Source organism: Bombina bombina, chromosome 5 (assembly GCF_027579735.1).
Source record: "Bombina bombina isolate aBomBom1 chromosome 5, aBomBom1.pri, whole genome shotgun sequence".
NCBI lineage: Eukaryota > Metazoa > Chordata > Amphibia > Anura > Bombinatoridae > Bombina > Bombina bombina.
The window spans coordinates 473,419,644-473,441,629 of NC_069503.1; the positions used below are offsets into that span (position 1 = coordinate 473,419,644).

Genomic DNA, 21,986 nt, shown 5'->3' on the forward strand with positions numbered 1-21,986 from the left:
GCATCCACTGCTTTTTAAATAGACCCCCAAGAGTTGATTATAATGTAGTAAAAAATGTGTGCTATAAAGCTCACTCTGCATGAATAGTGCTTAATTTTCTATTGTAAAGGTTAAGTTCTACTGGCTTTAAAATATCTTTAAGTAGTACAGGTTAGAAATTATAATTTCATAATTAACCAATAAAGTATCTGCGATACAAGAACTTTCCTAAATATCAATTGGTAACTTAGTACATTAAATCTAATTGGTAATGAATGGTACCTTCTGGCCTGAAGTACAAAATATGCTGAAAACAGTGTGTAGTTCAAAACCCTCTTTGTATCGAACAGCACAAGTAATTCTCTGTGGCATTTCATTGACAGTAAAGTACAGCTGGGACTTGCCAATTATGTTTCCGCGAGATGCTGTAAAAAAGGAAGAAAAAAGCAATATACAATAATATTATAAAACAAGCTTTTTCATTTTATTCAGAATTTGCTATAAAGTGTAACATTACATTTCAACAAACAGAATACTCACATTATAAATCATATTTACAGGAGAAAATAGTTTATTTGAAAGTAATGAAACGCAAAGTTTGCTGTTGACAATGAGTTATTTAATCCAATGTAACTTGATAAACTTAAATACAGATATAATTAAATATTACATGACTTACCAACAGACAGATCAAGCATATACATGTTGCTAGACTTCAGCACAAAAGGGTTGAAAATTACAGTCTGGGAAGAAATGCCTAATGAAATGAGAGTACAGTTACATTAATTCCACATAAATATGTTTGTATCTAGTTAATCAATTGTATAATATGTTTAAATATTCAATCATAAATGAACATTTAAATGATCATATTTAATGTCTGTAGATGTTTTATAGTGTAAAAGTTATAACTAACTAAAAAAGGGCTTTACTTACACGTGAACAGCGAATGCACAAGAAAAAGCAAAGAAACATCAATTGAAACTGGCAAGCCCAGAAAGAAGAATTTTAAAGTAAAAAAAATCATTTTAAAAATAGATAAAAATTAAATTTCTGACTGGAATATCACTATTACATTTTCCCCATGGAAGTGGGGGCTTATGTGGGCCGAATGCATTTGAAAACTATTGACTGGTTAGGGAATGGGTTGGAATGAGTTTAAATTTAGAACATTACTATGGGGTCTATCACAATCCTGTAGAAAACAGAAAGCCACCATTAAAGTCTAAGGGCATTGTGTTCATAAATAATATGATATGTTTGTCTACAGGATTGTGATCGACCCCTAAAGCTGATATGATAAGTAAAGTCATTCAGATGAATTGGAATCTGGGTCTGTATTTTATAGGTATAAAACCAGGGGTCAAGTCCTACAAAAAAAAGTGTGGGAACTCTCCAAGACTTCCACCCCCTTCACAATAAATATTGTTTTATACACATACACACACTGTATTTATATGTACAGTATATAATCTATACACTTTGGTTAATGAAAGTAAATTAAAACCAATGAAGGGTTGAATGGTTGCCTTTGGGCTTGAGACTCATCCTCTGTCACAGAATCTCACTCACTTAAGGTACAATAGTCCTATTTCTGCTAAGGGGAGCTAAATAACCCCAGAGCAAGCCACACAGAAATGTAAGCACCATGTTTTCCACACAGTGTGGGGTGATCACACAGTAGGGCAGCTGACAGGCTTGCATTTAGTGTATTGTAGGAAGTGCTACTGCCCATTACTAGAGGATATCACTATCCCTCTAACCAGACTGTGCTCAAGCTCCTCCCACCAGCAGCAGCAGTGTTTACTAAAGCATTTCTGCTATCTGTCCAGGGGGAACTTAGTTGTTCCTGCAAAAATAGTGCAGGAACTCCGTTCCTATGCGTTCCCACTGGACTTGACCCTTGTATAAAACCACCAAATTTGTAAACGGAGCTAGGGATCACTTGTAAACCTTTCCATTCATATGTTATTTAGTATTGAAAGTTGGTGAACAAAAACTCATTAACTACTTAAAGGGACAGTGTACTTAAACATTTCTCCCCTTTAATGTGTTCATAATGATCAATTTTACCTGCTGGACAGTACTACATTTTTCACGAACAACTACGTTACCCTTATTTTTTCTTTTGAAATAGCTACTTTTGCTAGTGGTATCCCCACTTATACTGAAAATAATTACACTCCCAGTTGGAGCTGTAACAGACGAGAACATTGAGTGTATAAAAACATAAGGAGATCTGATGGGTCGTGGTTCAAAGAGCACATTTCATATGCACAAATAAAGTTAAATGAGCTATTGGCCATATATGTTATACTCTGAAACTAGTATAACAAATCATTAGAAACACATTAAGGGGAAATAATTTTACAGTACACTATCCCTTTAAAGATAATAAAAAATAAACAGCACCCCAGTAGATGTTAATTGTGTAAATAAAGTTATAGCTAACAGATTAGTACATACATACCTGAGGCAGTATAGCTATGAAACACACTGTTGCTTATGTGATGTTGGAACCAGTCTATCATGAGTATTGCAGCTGGCGCATTGTCTAAACGTGACACATCCACAAGGTTATCCCCTTCCTCTTCTTTAGGAATCTCATCATCTGACAGTGAACTTGGAATACTACTAATTTCTCCTTGAAAGCAAAATAATTAATTGTTAATAAACAAAATATTAATTGTTTTATTATTTCACACAATTGTATTGCTAAGTTATAGAATGGTCTTACCTTCTGATCTTCCTCTTGAGCCTCCTCTACCCTCCTGAATGCTGGTCAAATGAGTATCAAAATCTGTAATATTAAACAATATTGTCTGTCACAAAAAATATATATTGTAATATAAAATAATTATGCTTAGAAAGAAAATTACAGTATACATTAATTATTTTGCACCATTTTCCTTTTCATTTAACTCCATATCCGGAGAGAACAGGAAGTTTTTTTTACAAACTTTGCCCTGTACATCCTACACAGCAATTGTTTGATCACTATAGAAGTTAATTTATAACTATAATTATCTGACCTCAGCAGAAGAGATAATAGGATATTAAAATTACAATTTTACACATAAGAGCAACGTTACACATCTACTCCTAAGTTGTCCTCTGTAATGATCATCTTATTTATCAAGTTTTATGTTAGCAGCCACCAACTGTTACAGCACACTTCCAAAGCAATTTTGTATGAACATTCCAGTGAGTGTCAGCATTTCAGATTGATATTATATATATATATATATATATATATATATATATATATATATATATATATACAGTATCTCACAAAAGTGAGTACACCCCTCACATTTTCGTAAATATTTTATTATTTCTTTTTATGTGACAACACTGCAGAAATTACACTTTACTACAATGCAAAGAAGTGAGTGTACAGCCTGTATAACAGTGTAAATTTGCTGTCCCCTCAAAATAACTCAACACACAGCCATTAATGTCTAAACCGTTGGCAACAAAAGTGAGTACACCCCCAAGTGGAAATGTCCAAATTGGGCCCAAAGTGTCAATATTTTGTGTGGCCACCATTATTTTCTAGCACTGCCTTAACCCTCTTGGGCATAGAGTTCACCAGAGCTTCACAGGTTGCCACTGGAGTCCTCTTCCACTCCTCCATGACAACATCATGGAGCTGATGGATGTTAGAGACATTGCGCTCCCCCACCTTCCGTTTGAGGATGCCCCACAGATGCTCAATAGGGTTTAGGTCTGGAGACATGCTTGGCCTGTCCATCACCTTTACACTCAGCTTCTTTAGCAAGGCAGTGGTCATCTTGGAAGTGTGTTTGGGGGTGTTATCATGTTGGAATATTGCCCTGTGGCCCAGTCTCCAAAAGGAGGGGATCATGCTTAGCTTCAGTATGTCACAGTACATGTTGGCATTCATGGTTCCCTCAATAAACTGGGCCGGCAGTACTCATGCAGGCCCAGACCATGACACTCCCACCTCCCTGCTTGACTGTAAGCAAGACACACTTGTCTTTGTGCTCCTCACCTGGTTGCCGCCACACACGCTTGATACCATCTGAACCAAATAAGTTTATCTCGGTCTCATCGAACCACAGGACATGGTTCCAGTAATCCATGTCCTTTGTCTGCTTGTCTTCAGCAAACTGTTTGCAGGCTTTCTTGTGCATCATCTTTAGAAGAGGCTTCCTTCTGGGACGACAGCCACCCAGACCAATTTGATGCAGTGTGCGGCGTATGGTCTGAGCACTGACAAGCTGACCTCCCACCCCTTCAAACTCTGCAGCAATGCTAGCAGTACTCATATGTCTATTTCCCAAAGACAACCTCTAGATATGACGCTGAGCATGTGCACTCATCCTCTTTGGTTGACCATGTTGAGGCCTGTTCTGAGTGGAACCTGTCCTGTGAAACCGCTGTATGGTCTTGCTGCAGCTCAGTTTCAGGGTCTTGGCAATCTTCTTATAACCTAGGCCATCTTCATGTAGAGCAACAATTCTTTTTTTCAGATCCTCAGAGAGTTCTTTGCCATGAGGTGCCATGTTGAACTTCCAGTGACCATTATGAGAGTGTGAGAGCGATAACACCAAATTTAACACACCTGCTCCCCATTCACACCTGAGACCTTGTAACATTAACGAGTCACATGACACCGGGGAGGGAAAATGGCTAATTTAGCCCAATTTGGACATTTCCACTTAGAGGTGTACTCAATTTTGTTGCCAACAGTTTAGACATTAATGGCTGTGTGTTGAGTTATTTTGAGGGGACAGCAAATTTACACTGTTATACAGGCTGTACACTACTTCACTACTTTACATTGTAGCAAAGTGTCATTTCTTCAGTGTTGTCACATGAAAAGATATAATAAAATACTTACAAAAATGTGAGGGGTGTACTTACTTTTGTGAGATATTGTATATATATATATATATATATATATATATATATATCCAGAAAAAGACTGCACTCACTGGGCTTATAAGTAAAAAATAGCTTTTAATATTCCATATTTAAAATGGGGAAATTGGCATGACATTTCAGTGCTGTACTAGCACCTTTATCAAATGTACCCAAAGAGAAAAGGACAGTGTCAATGTAGGTGCATCCTCAGTGTGATTCCCCAAAGGAAGACATAAAAGTCACAAAACCTCAGCTTATTTAAACACCTCCTACGTGAGCAATCAAAGGTAACCATTTGAGATGAGTGTGATTCGTGTTTTTGTTGCAGACAAGCATGTCCTGCTCTCTGCCGGTGGCTAATCACTTCCTGAATGGTGTCATTCCATATTTGGGCCAATCATCATATAGAGATTCCACATGGCTAATTTACATATCTGTCAACATGGATATTAGGCCCTGCCCATCAGGCTTGTATTTCAATGTAAATTGGATATTTTTAGACCATAGGGAATAAGTAAAACCGGATATAAATCACACGGTTCTTGGCATCATTGCTGCAACTAGGAGACCATGCTCCATATCCGTGCCCCACATATAGCGGGTATATCCGTCATACATAATATTCCTTACTCTGGTAACCAATTGACAGAGGTTTGAACACAATGTCATAAGCACCATCAGATGTACTTGACAGATTGTGTCTGTGAACCTGTGGTTGGCCATTCTGTCTTTGAAAACAGTTATCATTTTCCCCACATAAAAAAGGGAACATGGGCATATGTATATGACATATATGCTGCTACATGTGAGACAATGTCATATAGAGTATCATTTGTTCTTATGTGGAAGTTGAAAGGAATCTCCTACATGCATGCTATTACAAGTTGCACAGTCTCTTAATGCTTTCAAAGACAGAATGGCCAACCAAAGGTTCTCCATTAGAGAGGCACTAACAAATAGGGAATCAGATCTCCTGGTGGGACGACATTTTGTCACACACAGACACAATCTTTCAAGTCTGTGCAGTATGATAATTGACCACATCCCACCACAAAGTAGGGGTGGGGATCGCGCAAGGAGGCTATTACAACTCAAGTCCAGGTGGATCTTTATGTTAGACACGGTATCCCCAAAGGGACTAAACATAAAACTGGACTTTGGACGATTCATTGGTTAAAGTAAAATTAAAGAAAATAAAATACAATACAGAGATCCTGCACTAGATACCAAAAATTGGGGTAATGGGGTATCTTTTTCCTCAGAATACAATGAACCTCCGGATACTGAACTTTAGACAATCCCTCTATTATGTGCTATGTGGACACTATTGATTTTAACTCTCTATACAGTATGTCCCTTTCCTGGCTTCTATGCCCTCTACCTTTGGACAAGAACCCTCCCATAAGAGCTTTCCTTTAGTTTACTGTGAACGTGTGTGATTTACAGACTGACTACTATTTCCATCTGATGGCGCTTATGACATCATGTTCAAATCACTGTCAATTGGTTACCAGAGTGAGGAGTATTATGTATGATAGATATACACGCTATATGTGGGGAACAGATATGGAGCATGGTCTCCTAGTTGCAGAAATGATGCCAAGAACCGTGTGATTTATATCCAGTTTTACTTACTCCCATTGTTCTAAAATGATCCAATTTACATTGAGACGCAAGCCTGATGGGTGGGGCCTAATATCCATGTTGTCGGATATGCAAATTAGCCATGTGGAATCTCTATATCACGACTGGCCCAAATATGGAATGAATCACACCATTCAGGAAGTGATTAGCCACCGGCAGAGAGCAGGACGTGCTCATCTGCAACACAAACACAAATCACACTCATCTGCAAACGGTTACCTTTGATTGCTCAAGTAGGAGGTTTTTAAATAAGCTGAGGTTTTGTGACTTTTATGTTTTCCTTTGGGGCATCATACTGAGGATGCACCTACACTGAGACTGTCCTTTTCTCTTATTAAACATTTGATAAAGGTGCTAGTACAGCACCGAAACGTCATGCTAATTTCCACATTTTAAATATGGAATATTAAAAGCTATTTTTTTACTTATAAGCCCAGTGAGTGCAGTCTTTTTCTGGATTTCTGCATAACGTTCTAGACATATGCACCCTGGCTGATGCTACGTTGTGGAACAGTAGTGCAAAACCGTTTTTGTACTCTATACAGTATATATATATATATATATATATATATATATATATATACATACAGTATGTATATATATATATACTGTATATATTATATATTTGTTACGAGTAAAGTAAGAAAGCCGGGTAATCCTAGGCTTACCCGGATAAAACGGAAGCGGCTGTGGGAAAAGCCTGATGTACTATACTGTAATGTAATGTAATTCCCCCATGTACACTATTTCTTTTGCCTCTTCCTGGGGAGTTCAAGGAAGGTGCCCCGCCAATTCTCTGGCATTCACCTCAAGTGAACCTTTGCCCCCCTTGAACCACCCAGATGTAGGCAAAAATAGACAGTGAAGCTTTATGATCATACATCGGGATTTACGCCGTTTGGGTAATGTCCGTTTTACCCGGGCAATCCTAGGATTACCCAATATCTGACTTTACCCGCAACATATATACACACCGTATGTATGTATATATATATATATATATATATATATATATATATAGATATACAAACACACATACATACACACATTGTGTGTGTGTGTAGTGTGTCTAATATGACTTTTTGTAAGAAAAAGAAAAGAAAAATAAAGATTGAAATATTATAGGTGAGGGTTCAAAATGGCCTGTGCATTAAAGAAAGATTCATCTTAAACAGCCACAAGTAAACACTGTATCCAAGGCTTCCATAAAACAGAGGTGACACAACACAGAGAACCCCTCTGACATTTCTTATGACACATAATTATTAACTTAAAGATACACTCTCATATTATATAGATTAGAACTGATAAAGTAACAGATATTGTGTAAGTGTTCATTTTTTTATTTATTTTATTTTGATGTGAGATTTCTTTTCATTCATGGTCAAACAACATTAAAAAATAAAAAATTGAGAACAACATTTACCTGTAGTTGTGTGATTTCCTATGAACATGGATAAATCAAACCCTCCTTCTCCAGATATGAAACCTCTACTTGTCCAGTTAGTAGATCCATGGACTTCTGGTTTTATGGAAAGTAAAAGTTAAATTACATGGTACAATAATATTGTGTTTTCCTAATATGAGAAAAACTAATAACTGCGATTGAGTTAGACAATAAATGCATTGAAGATATTATAAATTTGTGTCTCAAAATTTATCATTCACCATTTTTATTCCAAATAAAGTTTTATGCTGCAATTAATCAAACTTTAACCATTTGATACAGGGACATACTTTAACTTTGGGCCTTTAAAACTAACAAAAAAAAAATATATTTTTTTTTAAACCAACATAAACAAATAAATACGAAAATAGATTTAAATTAATTTGAAACAAGTAAGCAATAGTAATGAATACAATCCTCCATGTGCAAGTTCTTTTTCCTTTTATTATTTGATTTGTAAAGTGTTTTTTTTTTCTTTAAACAAAATTATAGCACTTCTCAGAAATGCCTCTACTAGATACAATCACCTAGATTACGAGTTTTGCGTTACGGCTTTTAACGCTGAACAAAATGGCAATTTCAGCATAAAAGCAGTATCGCAGCTATTGCAAGTCATGTTGGTATAGCTATACCGCAAGCATTTTAGCCTGTAACACAATGTCCATTCTGCACTCAAAAAGCTTGCGTTACAGCCTATAGCAACACGATTCATACCGCCATCTAAAAGCAGTAGTTATGAGTTTTGCGCCACAAAAATGTTTCATAAAACTCATAACTAAAATGTTACAAAGTACACTAACACACATAAACTAACTATTAACCTCTAAACCGCCATCCTCCCGCATCGCAAACACTATATTAAATCTATTAACCCCTAATCTGCCGCTCCCGACAGCGCTGACACTAATAAAAATTATTAACCCCTATTCCGCCACTCCCCGACATCGCCAACACTATAATTAAGCTTGTAACCCCTATTCCACAGCTCCCCGACATCGGCGACACTATAATAAAGTTATTAACCCCTATTTCTCCACTCCCCAACATAGCGGCCACACTATAATAAAGTTATTAACCCCTAAACCTCCGGCCTTCCACATCTGCGCAACTAAATAAACCTATTAACCCCTAAACCACCGCCCCCCCCACATTTCCGCCACTAAATAAACCTATTAACCCCTAAACCGCCGGCCCCCCACATTGCAAAACACTAAATTAAACTATTAACCCCTAAACCTAACACCTCCTAACTTTAAATTAAAATTACAATATAACTATATTTTAATAAATAAAAACTTACCTGTGAAATAAAAATAAACCTAACATTAAACTATAAATTAACCTAACATTACTATTCTAATAAAATAAAAAATACTACCAATTAAAAAATCTATATTACAAATTTAAAAAAAACTAAAACTACGAGAAAAATTAAAACATCTAAAATTTAAAAAAATAAACACTAAATTACGAAAAATAAAAAACTCTAAGCTTACAAAAAATAATAAAGAAATAATCAAAAATAAAAACAATTACACCTAATCTAATAGCCCTATAAAAATAAAAAGCCCCCCAAAATAAAAACACCCCCAGCCTACAATAAACTACCAATAGCCCTTAAATAGGCCTTTTGTAGGGCATTGCCCTAAGTTAAACAGCTCTACCTGTAAAAAAAATACAAAGTCCCCCCAACAGTAAAACCCACCACCTAACCAACCCCCTAAAATAAAAAACCTAACTCTAAAAAAAACCTAAGCTACCCATTGCTCCTAAAGGGGCATTTTTATGGGCATTAAGCTCTTTTTCATTGCCCTTAAAAGGGCATTAAGCTCTTTTTCAAAAGCCCAAACCCTAATCTGAAAAAACACCCCAAAAAATAAAAAAAATACTTAACACTAAGTCCGGACATCCAGGAGGCGAGAAGTCTTCATCCAGGTGGCGACATCTTCATCCATCACGGGGGCTTCTTCTATTCTTCATCCCGGTGGAGCTGAGCCGTGAAGACATCCAGCGCAGAGTGTCCTCTTCATACGGTCCCCGCCATACACTGAAGCTTCAATGTAAGGTAGCCATTTCAAAATGGCGTACCTTGCATTCCTATTGGCTGATTTGATTCTTCAAATTCAAATCAGCCAATAGGATGAGAGCTTCTAAAATCCTATTGGTTGTTCAAAACAGCCAATAGGATGAGATTTTAGTAGCTCTCATCCTATTGGCTGTTCATCCTATTGGCTGATTTGAATTTGAAGAAGCAAATCAGCCAATAGAAATGCAAGGTACACCATTTTGAAACGGCTACCTTGCATTGAAGCTTCAGAGTACGACGGGGACTGTTGTGGGAGGCCGGAGGTTTAGGGGTTAATAGGTTTATTTAGTTGTGGAGATGTGGGAGGCCAGAGGTTTAGGGGTTAATAACTTTATTATAGTGTCGGCGATGTCAGGAAGCGACGGAATAGGGGTTAATAACTTTTATTAGTGGCGGTGATGTCGGGAGCAGCAAATTAGGGGTTAATAACTTTATTTAGGTGGCGGCGATGTCGGGGGAGGCGGATTAGGGGTGTTTAGACTTGGAGTTTATCATGTTAGGGTGTTAGGTTTAAACGTAACTTTTTTTCCCCTAAGACATCAATGCGTTGAGAATTTTCATTCCGCGATCACAGGTGTTTGTTTTTTTCTAACACTCGCTCCCTATTGATGTCTATGGGGAAAGCATGCATGAGCACGTCAAAGCAGTCCTTGGATTTTGTGCGGTATGGAGCTTAACACCACCATATCGCATGCACAAGGAGGCTTTTCAGTAACTCGTAATGGCAGCGCTATGGAGGGTGAAATAATGCAACTTCTTTGGCATTAGTTTCGCACCCTGTTTAGAGCAAAACTCATAATCTAGGTGAAAGACAGCTAACCCTTTAACTACTAAGTATCGGCTAGATTACGAGTTTTGCATTATAATTAAAAAAGCAGCGTTAAGGCTCATAACGCTGCTTTTTTACTACCGCTGCTATTACGAGTCTTGTAGGTACCGCTATCCCACACACTTTTTTGGCTGTACCGCAAATTAACTTACGCAATTTTTGTAAAAGTCTTTTTTCAATGGGACTTCCATTGCGCCGGTATTACAAGCTTTTTTTTTAGGCCAAAAAGTGAGCGGTATAACCTATCCGGCAAGATTCGTAACACATTCTGAAGTCAGTAGTTATGAGTTTTACACTACAAAGCCGTAGCATAAAACTCATAACTAAAGTGCTAAAAATACACTATCACCCATAAACTACCTATTAACCCCTAAACCGAGGCCCTCCCGCATCGCAAACACTATAATAAAATTATTAACCCCTAATCTGCCGCTCCGGACATCGCCGCCACTATAATAAACATATTAACCCCTAAACCGCCGCACTCCCGCATCGCAAACACTAGTTAAATATTATTAACCCTTAATCTGCTGTCCCTAACATCGCCGCCACCTACCTACATTTATTAACCCCAATCTGTCGCTCCCAACGTCGCCGCCACTATACTAAATTTATTAACCCCTAAACCTAAGTCTAACCCTAACACCCCCTAACTTAAATATAATTAAAATAAATCTAAATAAAACCTACTATTAATAACTAAATAATTCCTATTTAAAACTAAATATGTACCTATAAAATAAACCCTAAGCTAGCTACAATATAACTAATAGTTACATTGTAGCTAGCTTACGGTTTATTTTTATTTTACAGGCAAGTTTGTATTTATTTTAACTAGGTAGAATAGTTACTAAATAGTTATTAACTATTTACTAACTACCTAGCTAAAATAAATACAAATTTACCTGTAAAATAAAACATAACCTGTCTTACACTAACACCTAACCTTACACTACAATTAAATAAATTACCTAAATCAAATACAATTAACTAAATTAAATACAAATACCTAAATTACAAAAAAAAAAAACACTAAATTACACAAAATAAAAAACAAATTACAAGATATTTAAACTAATTACACCTAATCTAATAGCCCTATCAAAATAAAAAAGCCCCCCCAAAATAAAAAAAAACCCTAAGCTAAACTAAACTACCAATAGCGCCTTAAAAGGGCCTTTTGTGGGGCATTGCCCCAAAGAAATCAGCTCTTTTACCTGTAAAAAAAATACAAACAACCCCCCAACAGTAAAACCCACCACCCACACAACTAACCCCCCAAATAAAACCCTATCTAAAAAAACCTAAGCTCCCCATTGCCCTGAAAAGGGCATTTTGATGGGCATTGCCCTTAAAAGGGCATTTAGCTCTATTGCTGCCCAAACCCTAACAGAAAAATAAAACCCACCCAATAAACTCTTAAAGAAACCTAACACTAACCCCCTGAAGATCCACTTACAGTTTTGAAGAGCCGACATCCTTCCTCAACGAAGCTGGGAGAAGTCCTCAACGAAGCGGCAAGAAGTCTTCATCCATGCCGGCAGAAGTGGTCCTCCAGACGGGCAGAAGTCTTCATCCAGATGGCATCTTCTATCTTCATCCATCCGGCGCGGAGCGGGTCCATCTTCAAGACATCCGGCGTGGAGTATCCTCTTCTGACGACGTCTTCTGGAACAATGAAGTTTCCCTTTAAATTATGTCATCCAAGATGGCATCCCTTAGATTCCGATTGGCTGATACAATTCTATCAGCCAAACGGAATTAAGGTTGAAAAAATCCTATTGGCTGATACGATCAGCCAATAGGATTGAACTTGCATTCTATTGGCTAATTGGAACAGTCAATAGAATGCGAGCTCAATCCTATTGGCTGATTGCATCAGCCAATAGGATTTTTTCAACCTTAATTCCAAGAATTCTATCAGCCAATTGGAATCTAAGGGACGCCATCTTGGATGACGTCACTTAAAGGAACCTTCATTCGTCGGGAGTCAACGTAAGAAGAGGATTCTCCGCGCCGGATGTCTTGAAGATGGACCCCCTCCACGCTGGATGGATGAAGATAGAAGATGCTGTCTGGATGAAGACTTCTGCCCGTCTGGAGGACCACTTCTCCCGGCTTGGATGAAGACTTCTCCCGGCTTTGTTGAGTACTTCTTGCCGCTTCGTTGAGGACTTCTCCCGGCTTCGTTGAGGATGGATGTTGGCGCTTCAAAACTGGGGGTTAGTGTTATGTTTTTTTAAGGGTTTATTGGGTGGGTTTTATTTTTAGGTTAGGGTTTGGGCAGCAATAGAGCTACATGCCCTTTTCAGGGCAATGGGGAGCTTAGTTTTATTTAGTTAGGGTTTTATTTGGGGGTTGGTTGTGTGGGTGGTGGGTTTTACTGTTGGGGGGTTGTTTGTATTTTTTTACAGGTAAAAGAGCTGATTTCTTTGGGGCAATGCCCCGCAAAAGGCCCTTTTAAGGGCTATTGGTAGTTTAGTTTAGGCTAGGGTTTTTTTTATTGGGGGGGGGGGGGGCTTTTTTTATTTTGATAGGGCTATTAGATTTGGTGTAATTAGTTTAAATATCTTGTAATTTGTTTTTTATTTTGTGTAATTTAGTGTTTTGTTTTTTTGTAATTTAGGTATTTGTATTTAATTTAGTTAATTGTATTTAATTTAGGTAATTTATTTAATTGTAGTGTAAGGTTAGGTGTTAGTGTAAAACAGGTTAGGTTTTATTTTACAGGTAAATTTGTATTTATTTTAACTAGGTAGTTAGTAAATAGTTAATAACTATTTAGTAACTATTCTACCTAGTTAAAATAAATACAAACTTGCCTGTGAAATAAAAATAAACTCTAAGCTAGCTACAATGTAACTATTAGTTATATTGTAGCTAGCTTGGGGTTTATTTTATAGGTAAGTATTTAGTTTTAAATAGGAATTATCTAGGTAATGATAGTAGGTTTTCTTTAGATTTATTTTAATTATATTTAAGTTAGTGGGTGTTAAGGGTTAGGGTTAGACTTTAGTACAGTGGCGGCAATGTTGGGGGTGGCAGATTAGGGGTTAATAAATGTAGGTAGGTGGCGGCGGCGATGTCGGGTGCGGCAGATTAGGGGTTAATATTATTTAAATAGTGTTTGAGATGCGGGAGTGCGGTGGTTTAGGGGTTAATATGTTTATTATAGTGGCTGTGATGTCCGATGCAGCAGATTAGGAGTTAATAAGTATAATGTAGGTGTCGTTGATGTTGGGGGACACGGATTAGGGGTTAATAAGTGTAAGATTAGGGGTGTTTAGACTCGGGTTTATGTCAGGGTGTTAGGTGTAAACATAAATTTAGTTTCCCCATAGGAATCAATGGGGCTGCGTTACGGAGCTTTACGCTGCTTTTTTGCAGGTGTTAGGCTTTTTTTCAGCCGGCTCTCCCCATTGATGTCTATGGGGAAATCGTGCACGAGCACGTACAACCAGCTCACCGCTGACTTAAGCAGCGCTGGTATTGGAGTGCGGTATGGAGCATAATTTTGCTCTACGCTTACTACTTGCCTTTTAACGCTGGGTTTATAAAAACCTGTAATACCAGCGCTGTAGGTAAGTGAGCGGTGAGAATAAAGTGCAAGTTAGTACCGCACCCCTTATAACGCAAAACTTGTAATCTAGCCGTATGTTTCTCATAGTACTGTTTCTGAATATGATTAATAAAATATACTTTTGCATATCTTCGTATTAAAAGTGTTGCTTTGGAAATTAATCAATAACATATGATTATTATATTTTAAATCAAATTTTAAAATTGTACAATTTCAAAAACGTGTGGAATATGTACCACCTTTTAAAAAGTGTGGTTAAACCTTCATAATATGCTATCAAACTTTCAAGGTCATAATTAACTGGGGTAAAACAACACTGTGGTTTTATTATAGACAAAAAAATAAGTACCTTGAAAATGTCTCTTGTTTGATCGAGAAGAGTCATAAAAAGTTTGAAGACCTGAAATAAACATATGATCATCAGAATTAGTAACGCATCTCAACTATTAGAAAGGGATGGGTCATTTTAAAGCAAGAATATAATGTCTTAAACAAGGATTTCTTTGCATATTTGTTAGATACTATTAAAAATAAGTATGAGATAAGGGATGGCTGTCAACAGTTAGAAAACAATTTCAATCTGTTTAGCACATGTAACTGTTCTATATAAAGATTAGCGATTCAAACAGAGTATGAGAGAAATATTGATAGAATTTGCCAGTTATGGGTTGAATTAAAAAAAAAAAATGTTTTGATAGAGTATGGTCAACTACTCTTTTTACTCTTCCTGCAGAGAATCACATACTAAACTGATTAATAGAACGTATTTGACTCAGAGTATAATGTCTAAATGGAGTAGAAATTCATTATATGTGTGTTCTAGATGTAATTTACCGGATACCAATATAATAAATTCTACATATGGAAGTTTTCTAATGTTTTCGGAAAGAAGTATCAAATTGGATTAATATATATATATATATATATATATATATATTCAGTATATATATACAGTATATATATATATATATATATATATATATATATATATATATATATATTTATATAAGTTGTGCCAGCACCCCTAGTTTAATAAGTGTCACAGTTCTATATACTGAGATAAAATATTGTGTGTCCTATATAGGACCACACTTCTCAGTATAGTGCACGGATAAGGGTATTTGGTTAATATACATTTAGACAAGAAAAAATAGACCCTTATTTCTCCAGCACCCAACTATGTCTGAAAATTATTATATACTATTAGACAAGGAAAGATTATTGAGTCAATAATTCACATACTCTTTGAAAATGCGTAATTCTAAGATTTATATATCAATATCAGCATTACAATAAATCATAAGCATGACCCCCAAATTATAAGGTTCAAAGTCCACAACCCGGGTTGTTAGTGGAAGTTAGTAAGTTAGTCCGTTAATTAACCGGTATTGGATAATTCCAAAATGCCTTAGTATTGGCACATTTGTAATCCCAGGTTTGGAAACCAACGTTAATGCAAGGACAGCACCAATTATTGTGTAACACTCACACAGCAGGTATAACTTGTATCTTCGTTCTCCCAATGCAAATTTGTAACTGTATCACTTTCAGCAAAAAAATGGCAACTCTTCCATACCACATTTAACTCGCTGTGACAGTTCTATGTTGCGTGTAGAGACATAATGAACAAGTACCTGCTTCCTCGATGTTTCAATGGTGACATATTATGGTGCCATATCTACCTGCTCGTTGCTTCCAATTGTTTCGATTGAAACCGGGTTTGGAGATATCACCTTTGTTTTTTCCTCCGTGCTTTCTTGGCTCTTTCAGTGCATCCGCACGCCTTAACTCTCACCGGAGTATGATTATCTTTGGGAATCAGCTGTTGGACGGTGCTCAGCTGCTGCACCACTCCAACCAAACAAACAAGCAGCTACGCGCGTTTCACCCGGGTTCCATTCGGGCTTCTTCCGGCTGTGCATGATTGGAGATTGCTCTCCATAACATTTTAACAGTATGCTCCGCCTTCAATTGACTTTTTCAGAAAAACTATATATTAAAGCCGTTCAGGTGAAATGTTAAACAATTGTAACTATCTATATTGCTACGCTATTAACACTCGTAAAATCACACATTTTCTATATAAGATATTCCTGTTTTTTTAGATCATTCAGTACAGAGTCTACAACATTAATATTTATATTTTATATTCCTTTGTAGGAAATAACTTGTTGTTAAAATTTTTATCAAGTTTTTATTAATATAATTTTGATTAGATACCTGATATTAATGTTCTGTGTTATTGCTTCAATCTCCCAAAAATGAGCCAAAATTTAACTCTTCATTTAAGCCCTCTGGTTTTAGGCTTTTTAGGTTAAAGATCCATTTGCTTTCTTTGCACAATAGAATCTTATCTAGATTTCCTCCTCTACCTTTCAAGTCCACTATTTCTAAACCTCTGAATTTTAAAAGTCTTTTGTCACTATTATGATATTCTGCAAAGTGACGTGCTACACTGCTAGTTTTTGTACATTTGTTTTTAATATCCCTTTTATGTTCCTTTATTCTTTCTTTGAGCTCCCTATAGGTTTTACCTATGTAATATTTGGGGCAGTTGCAGGAGACCATGTAAACAACTCCTTCACTTTTACAAGTTATACGTCCCTTTATTGTATGGAAGGACCCAAATTTGTCACAGAAGTTCTTGCCTACTAGCATATTAGTACAAACTGAGCAGTGTAAGCACTTAAAATTCCCATTCTTTTTATTGGTTAGCCAGTTCCCTGTGTTTTTATTTTCAAAGTGGCTCTGAACCAGAAAATCTTTTAAGTTTGGTGCTCTTTTTGGAGTCATTAGTGGAGATTCTCCTACAAATTTCCCTATTGATTTGTCAATCCACAATATGTGCCAGTGTTTATTTAGGATTGAACGAATGTCCTGCCATTTTTGATTGTAAGTTCCAATAAATCGAACTAAAGATGATTCCGATGTATCATCTGATTTTTCATATAGCAGGTCGTCCCTGTTCTTACTTTTGGTTTTGTTAAATGCTTTTTTTAAACATTGTTGTGTATAACCTCTTGCTTTAAATCTTTTATTGAGAGTCCCTGCTTCAATTTTAAATTGTTCAATATCTGAGCAATTTCTTTTATGTCTCAGAAATTGGCCATAGGGAATATTTTGTATTAATTTTTTGGGGTGATGACTGTCAAATGATAATAGTGAATTACCTGCAGTGTCTTTGCGAAATGTGGCTGTTTTTAGGCAATTGTTATCATTAATAATGCGTAAATCTAAGAAAGTAATCTCATTTTTACTATAAGTGTAGGTAAATTTTAAGTTCCATTCATTGTTGTTTAGTTTTTGCATGAATTCTATCAGTTTCATCTCAGTGTCCTCCCACAGGAGGAACACGTCATCGATGAATCTTAGCCATAAAGAGATGGAGTCATTTATCTCAGCACTATTTAGAATCTGATCAAATTCCCATTTGCCTAGGTAGAGGCAAGCAAATGTGGGGGCACAGCAAGTCCCCATCGCTGTTCCTAAATTTTGTTGGTAACATTTATTTCCAAAAACAAAATAGTTATGTTTTAAAATGAAGGATAACAGTTCCAATATAAAATTTGTATGCTTGTCATACTCAGAACCTCTTTGGATTAGGAAATATTTGATTACCTCTACCCCTTTGTCGTGAGGGATGCTTGAGTAGAGTGACTCAACATCAATTGCAACCAATAAGGTGTTTGCAGAAACACTTATGTCATTAAGTTTTTTCAATACATCTAATGTGTCTTTAATGTAGGAGGGGAGGTTTAGTATATTGGGTCTAAGGCAAAAGTCCACATACTGTGAAATTTTCTCAGTTAGTGAGCCCTTGCCCGATATAATAGGGCGACCTGGAGGTGGCAGCTTATTTTTGTGGAGTTTTGGTATGCTATAGAAAGTTGCAGTTTTTGGAAATTTTACAAACAGAAAATCAAATTCTCTCTGGTTTATAACACCTTCATCTTTTGCTCTCATTAGAATTTGGAATAATTTTTCTTTATAAATTTCAGTAGGATTAAAGCGTAAAATGCTGTATTGTTTAATGTCTCTTAGTTGTCTTTGACATTCTTCAACATAGTCCTTGGTATTTAAGACCACAATATTACCGCCTTTATCTGATGGCTTAATGGTTATGGTAATGTCATTTTGTAAAGCTTTTAGTGCAGTTCTCTGTTTCTTTGTTAAGTTATCAGGCAAAGGTTCATTTGTGCTCAAAAGATCAATGTCTCTTTCCACTAATTTAACAAAATTGTGTATGAGAGGAATGCTAGATAGTGCTGGCATATATTCTGACTTTTTCTTAAAGTCACTAAAACCTATAGCTGTTGTCTGACTTGGTTGGCCTGATATTTCTTCCTGTAATTCCTCTAAAATTTTTACACTTTGCCTGTCATGTATATTCAGAGTTTTTTTGTCTGTTTTATTTTCAAATGTTTTATTTAAAACTATTTTTCGAGCAAATAGATGAAGGTCTTTCACTAGTTCAAATGTATCCAATTTATTCACTGGTGAGAAAGTTAATCCTTTTTCTAAAACTTCTATTTGACTGTCAGTAAGATTTTTTTCTGACAGGTTAACAACATTTATGGATTTCTTTTCCTCCTCTGTCTGAGTGGGTATCTGCGTCTGCCTCTGCCTCTGCCATTTATGTTTCCTCCCCCCTCTCCTTGATTTGTGTTTTTGTGTCCTAAAAAACTTTGTTGCTGTTCTCTGTAGGAGTTTTGTGTTTTATTTTCTTCTCCACTTGAAATTTCTGATTCAGAGCCACTAGAGGCACTATATGTGTAATCATAAACCTTTTTGTCCTGATAATCCTGCCAGTCTCTTTGATATTTCTTTTTCTTTCTAAATTTTATTGAATCTTGAATTTTGCGTAGCTCAACTTTTGCTAGGCCCATAAGTCTCTCATACTCATCTTTTCCTTTCCAAGCATCTACTTCATTATTTGCTAATGACAACTCTTTCTGAATTTTCTCTAGTCTAAGTTTGTTCTCCTCTATCATTAAATTCATCCAATCTGTGGAACATTTTGAAGCATATTCATCCCATTTAATTTGGAAGTTTTCCACTAAAGGATTATCTAAATTTGCCCCCGGTCTCTTTCTTATCCTGAGTCCTCTTGGAATCATCTTCATTTCAACATATTTTTCTAAACTAGATATCTCCCATTTTAGCTTTTGTTCTTTAAATAATTTTTTCTTATATTCTTTAAATGATTTGTATATGCTTGGATTTTCAGAGGAAGCTGAAGCAATACCCTCAGTGGTAGAGGGAACAGAAAAAGTATCATCTACATCATATTGCCACTCACTTTCATTTAATTCAGCCATTTTTGTTAAAGACTCTGTACTGTAGAACCGCCCCAACCTAGGTTGGTACACCAAATCTATCTATAGAAGACTCAAAAGAAATCCTTCAATTGCTAAATTTATACTTAGTGTGCAAGGTACATAGAGGAAAGACTACCTGAAATAGTCAGAATTCAAATTTATATAAGTTGTGCCAGCACCCCTAGTTTAATAAGTGTCACAGTTCTATATACTGAGATAAAATATTGTGTGTCCTATATAGGACCACACTTCTCAGTATAGTGCACGGATAAGGGTATTTGGTTAATATACATTTAGACAAGAAAAAATAGACCCTTATTTCTCCAGCACCCAACTATGTCTGAAAATTATTATATACTATTAGACAAGGAAAGATTATTGAGTCAATAATTCACATACTCTTTGAAAATGCGTAATTCTAAGATTTATATATCAATATCAGCATTACAATAAATCATAAGCATGACCCCCAAATTATAAGGTTCAAAGTCCACAACCCGGGTTGTTAGTGGAAGTTAGTAAGTTAGTCCGTTAATTAACCGGTATTGGATAATTCCAAAATGCCTTAGTATTGGCACATTTGTAATCCCAGGTTTGGAAACCAACGTTAATGCAAGGACAGCACCAATTATTGTGTAACACTCACACAGCAGGTATAACTTGTATCTTCGTTCTCCCAATGCAAATTTGTAACTGTATCACTTTCAGCAAAAAAATGGCAACTCTTCCATACCACATTTAACTCGCTGTGACAGTTCTATGTTGCGTGTAGAGACATAATGAACAAGTACCTGCTTCCTCGATGTTTCAATGGTGACATATTATGGTGCCATATCTACCTGCTCGTTGCTTCCAATTGTTTCGATTGAAACCGGGTTTGGAGATATCACCTTTGTTTTTTCCTCCGTGCTTTCTTGGCTCTTTCAGTGCATCCGCACGCCTTAACTCTCACCGGAGTATGATTATCTTTGGGAATCAGCTGTTGGACGGTGCTCAGCTGCTGCACCACTCCAACCAAACAAACAAGCAGCTACGCGCGTTTCACCCGGGTTCCATTCGGGCTTCTTCCGGCTGTGCATGATTGGAGATTGCTCTCCATAACATTTAAACAGTATGCTCCGCCTTCAATTGACTTTTTCAGAAAAACTATATATTAAAGCCGTTCAGGTGAAATGTTAAACAATTGTAACTATCTATATTGCTACGCTATAAACACTCGTAAAATCACACATTTTCTATATAAGATATTCCTGTTTTTTTAGTTCATTCAGTACAGAGTCTACAACATTAATATTTATATTTTATATTCCTTTGTAGGAAATAACTTGTTGTTAAAATTTTTATCAAGTTTTTATTAATATAATTTTGATTAGATACCTGATATTAATGTTCTGTGTTATTGCTTCAGTCTCCCAAAAATGAGCCAAAATTTAACTCTTCATTTAAGCCCTCTGGTTTTAGGCTTTTTAGGTTAAAGATCCATTTGCTTTCTTTGCACAATAGAATCTTATCTAGATTTCCTCCTCTACCTTTCAAGTCCACTATTTCTAAACCTCTGAATTTTAAAAGTCTTTTGTCACTATTATGATATTCTGCAAAGTGACGTGCTACACTGCTAGTTTTTGTACATTTGTTTTTAATATCCCTTTTATGTTCCTTTATTCTTTCTTTGAGCTCCCTATAGGTTTTACCTATGTAATATTGGGACGTATAACTTGTAAAAGTGAAGGAGTTGTTTACATGGTCTCCTGCAACTGCCCCCAATATTACATAGGTAAAACCTATAGGGAGCTCAAAGAAAGAATAAAGGAACATAAAAGGGATATTAAAAACAAATGTACAAAAACTAGCAGTGTAGCACGTCACTTTGCAGAATATCATAATAGTGACAAAAGACTTTTAAAATTCAGAGGTTTAGAAATAGTGGACTTGAAAGGTAGAGGAGGAAATCTAGATAAGATTCTATTGTGCAAAGAAAGCAAATGGATCTTTAACCTAAAAAGCCTAAAACCAGAGGGCTTAAATGAAGAGTTAAATTTTGGCTCATTTTTGGGAGACTGAAGCAATAACACAGAACATTAATATCAGGTATCTAATCAAAATTATATTAATAAAAACTTGATAAAAATTTTAACAACAAGTTATTTCCTACAAAGGAATATAAAATATAAATATTAATGTTGTAGACTCTGTACTGAATGAACTAAAAAAAC

At 36.1% G+C, this 21,986-nt stretch overlaps 1 protein-coding gene across 1 annotated transcript in view; it reads right to left on the reverse strand.

Annotated features, from left to right (window-relative positions):
* Nucleotides 1-21,986, reverse strand: part of LOC128661512 (polycystic kidney disease protein 1-like 1) — a 199,675-nt gene that overhangs the window by 115,912 nt on the left and 61,777 nt on the right. The window contains 7 exon segments of the mRNA XM_053715762.1: nucleotides 262-404; nucleotides 659-736; nucleotides 2,450-2,623; nucleotides 2,717-2,779; nucleotides 14,805-14,855; nucleotides 17,626-18,678; nucleotides 19,140-19,460. Coding sequence (XP_053571737.1) covers nucleotides 262-404; nucleotides 659-736; nucleotides 2,450-2,623; nucleotides 2,717-2,779; nucleotides 14,805-14,855; nucleotides 17,626-18,678; nucleotides 19,140-19,460 — 1,883 coding nt within the window.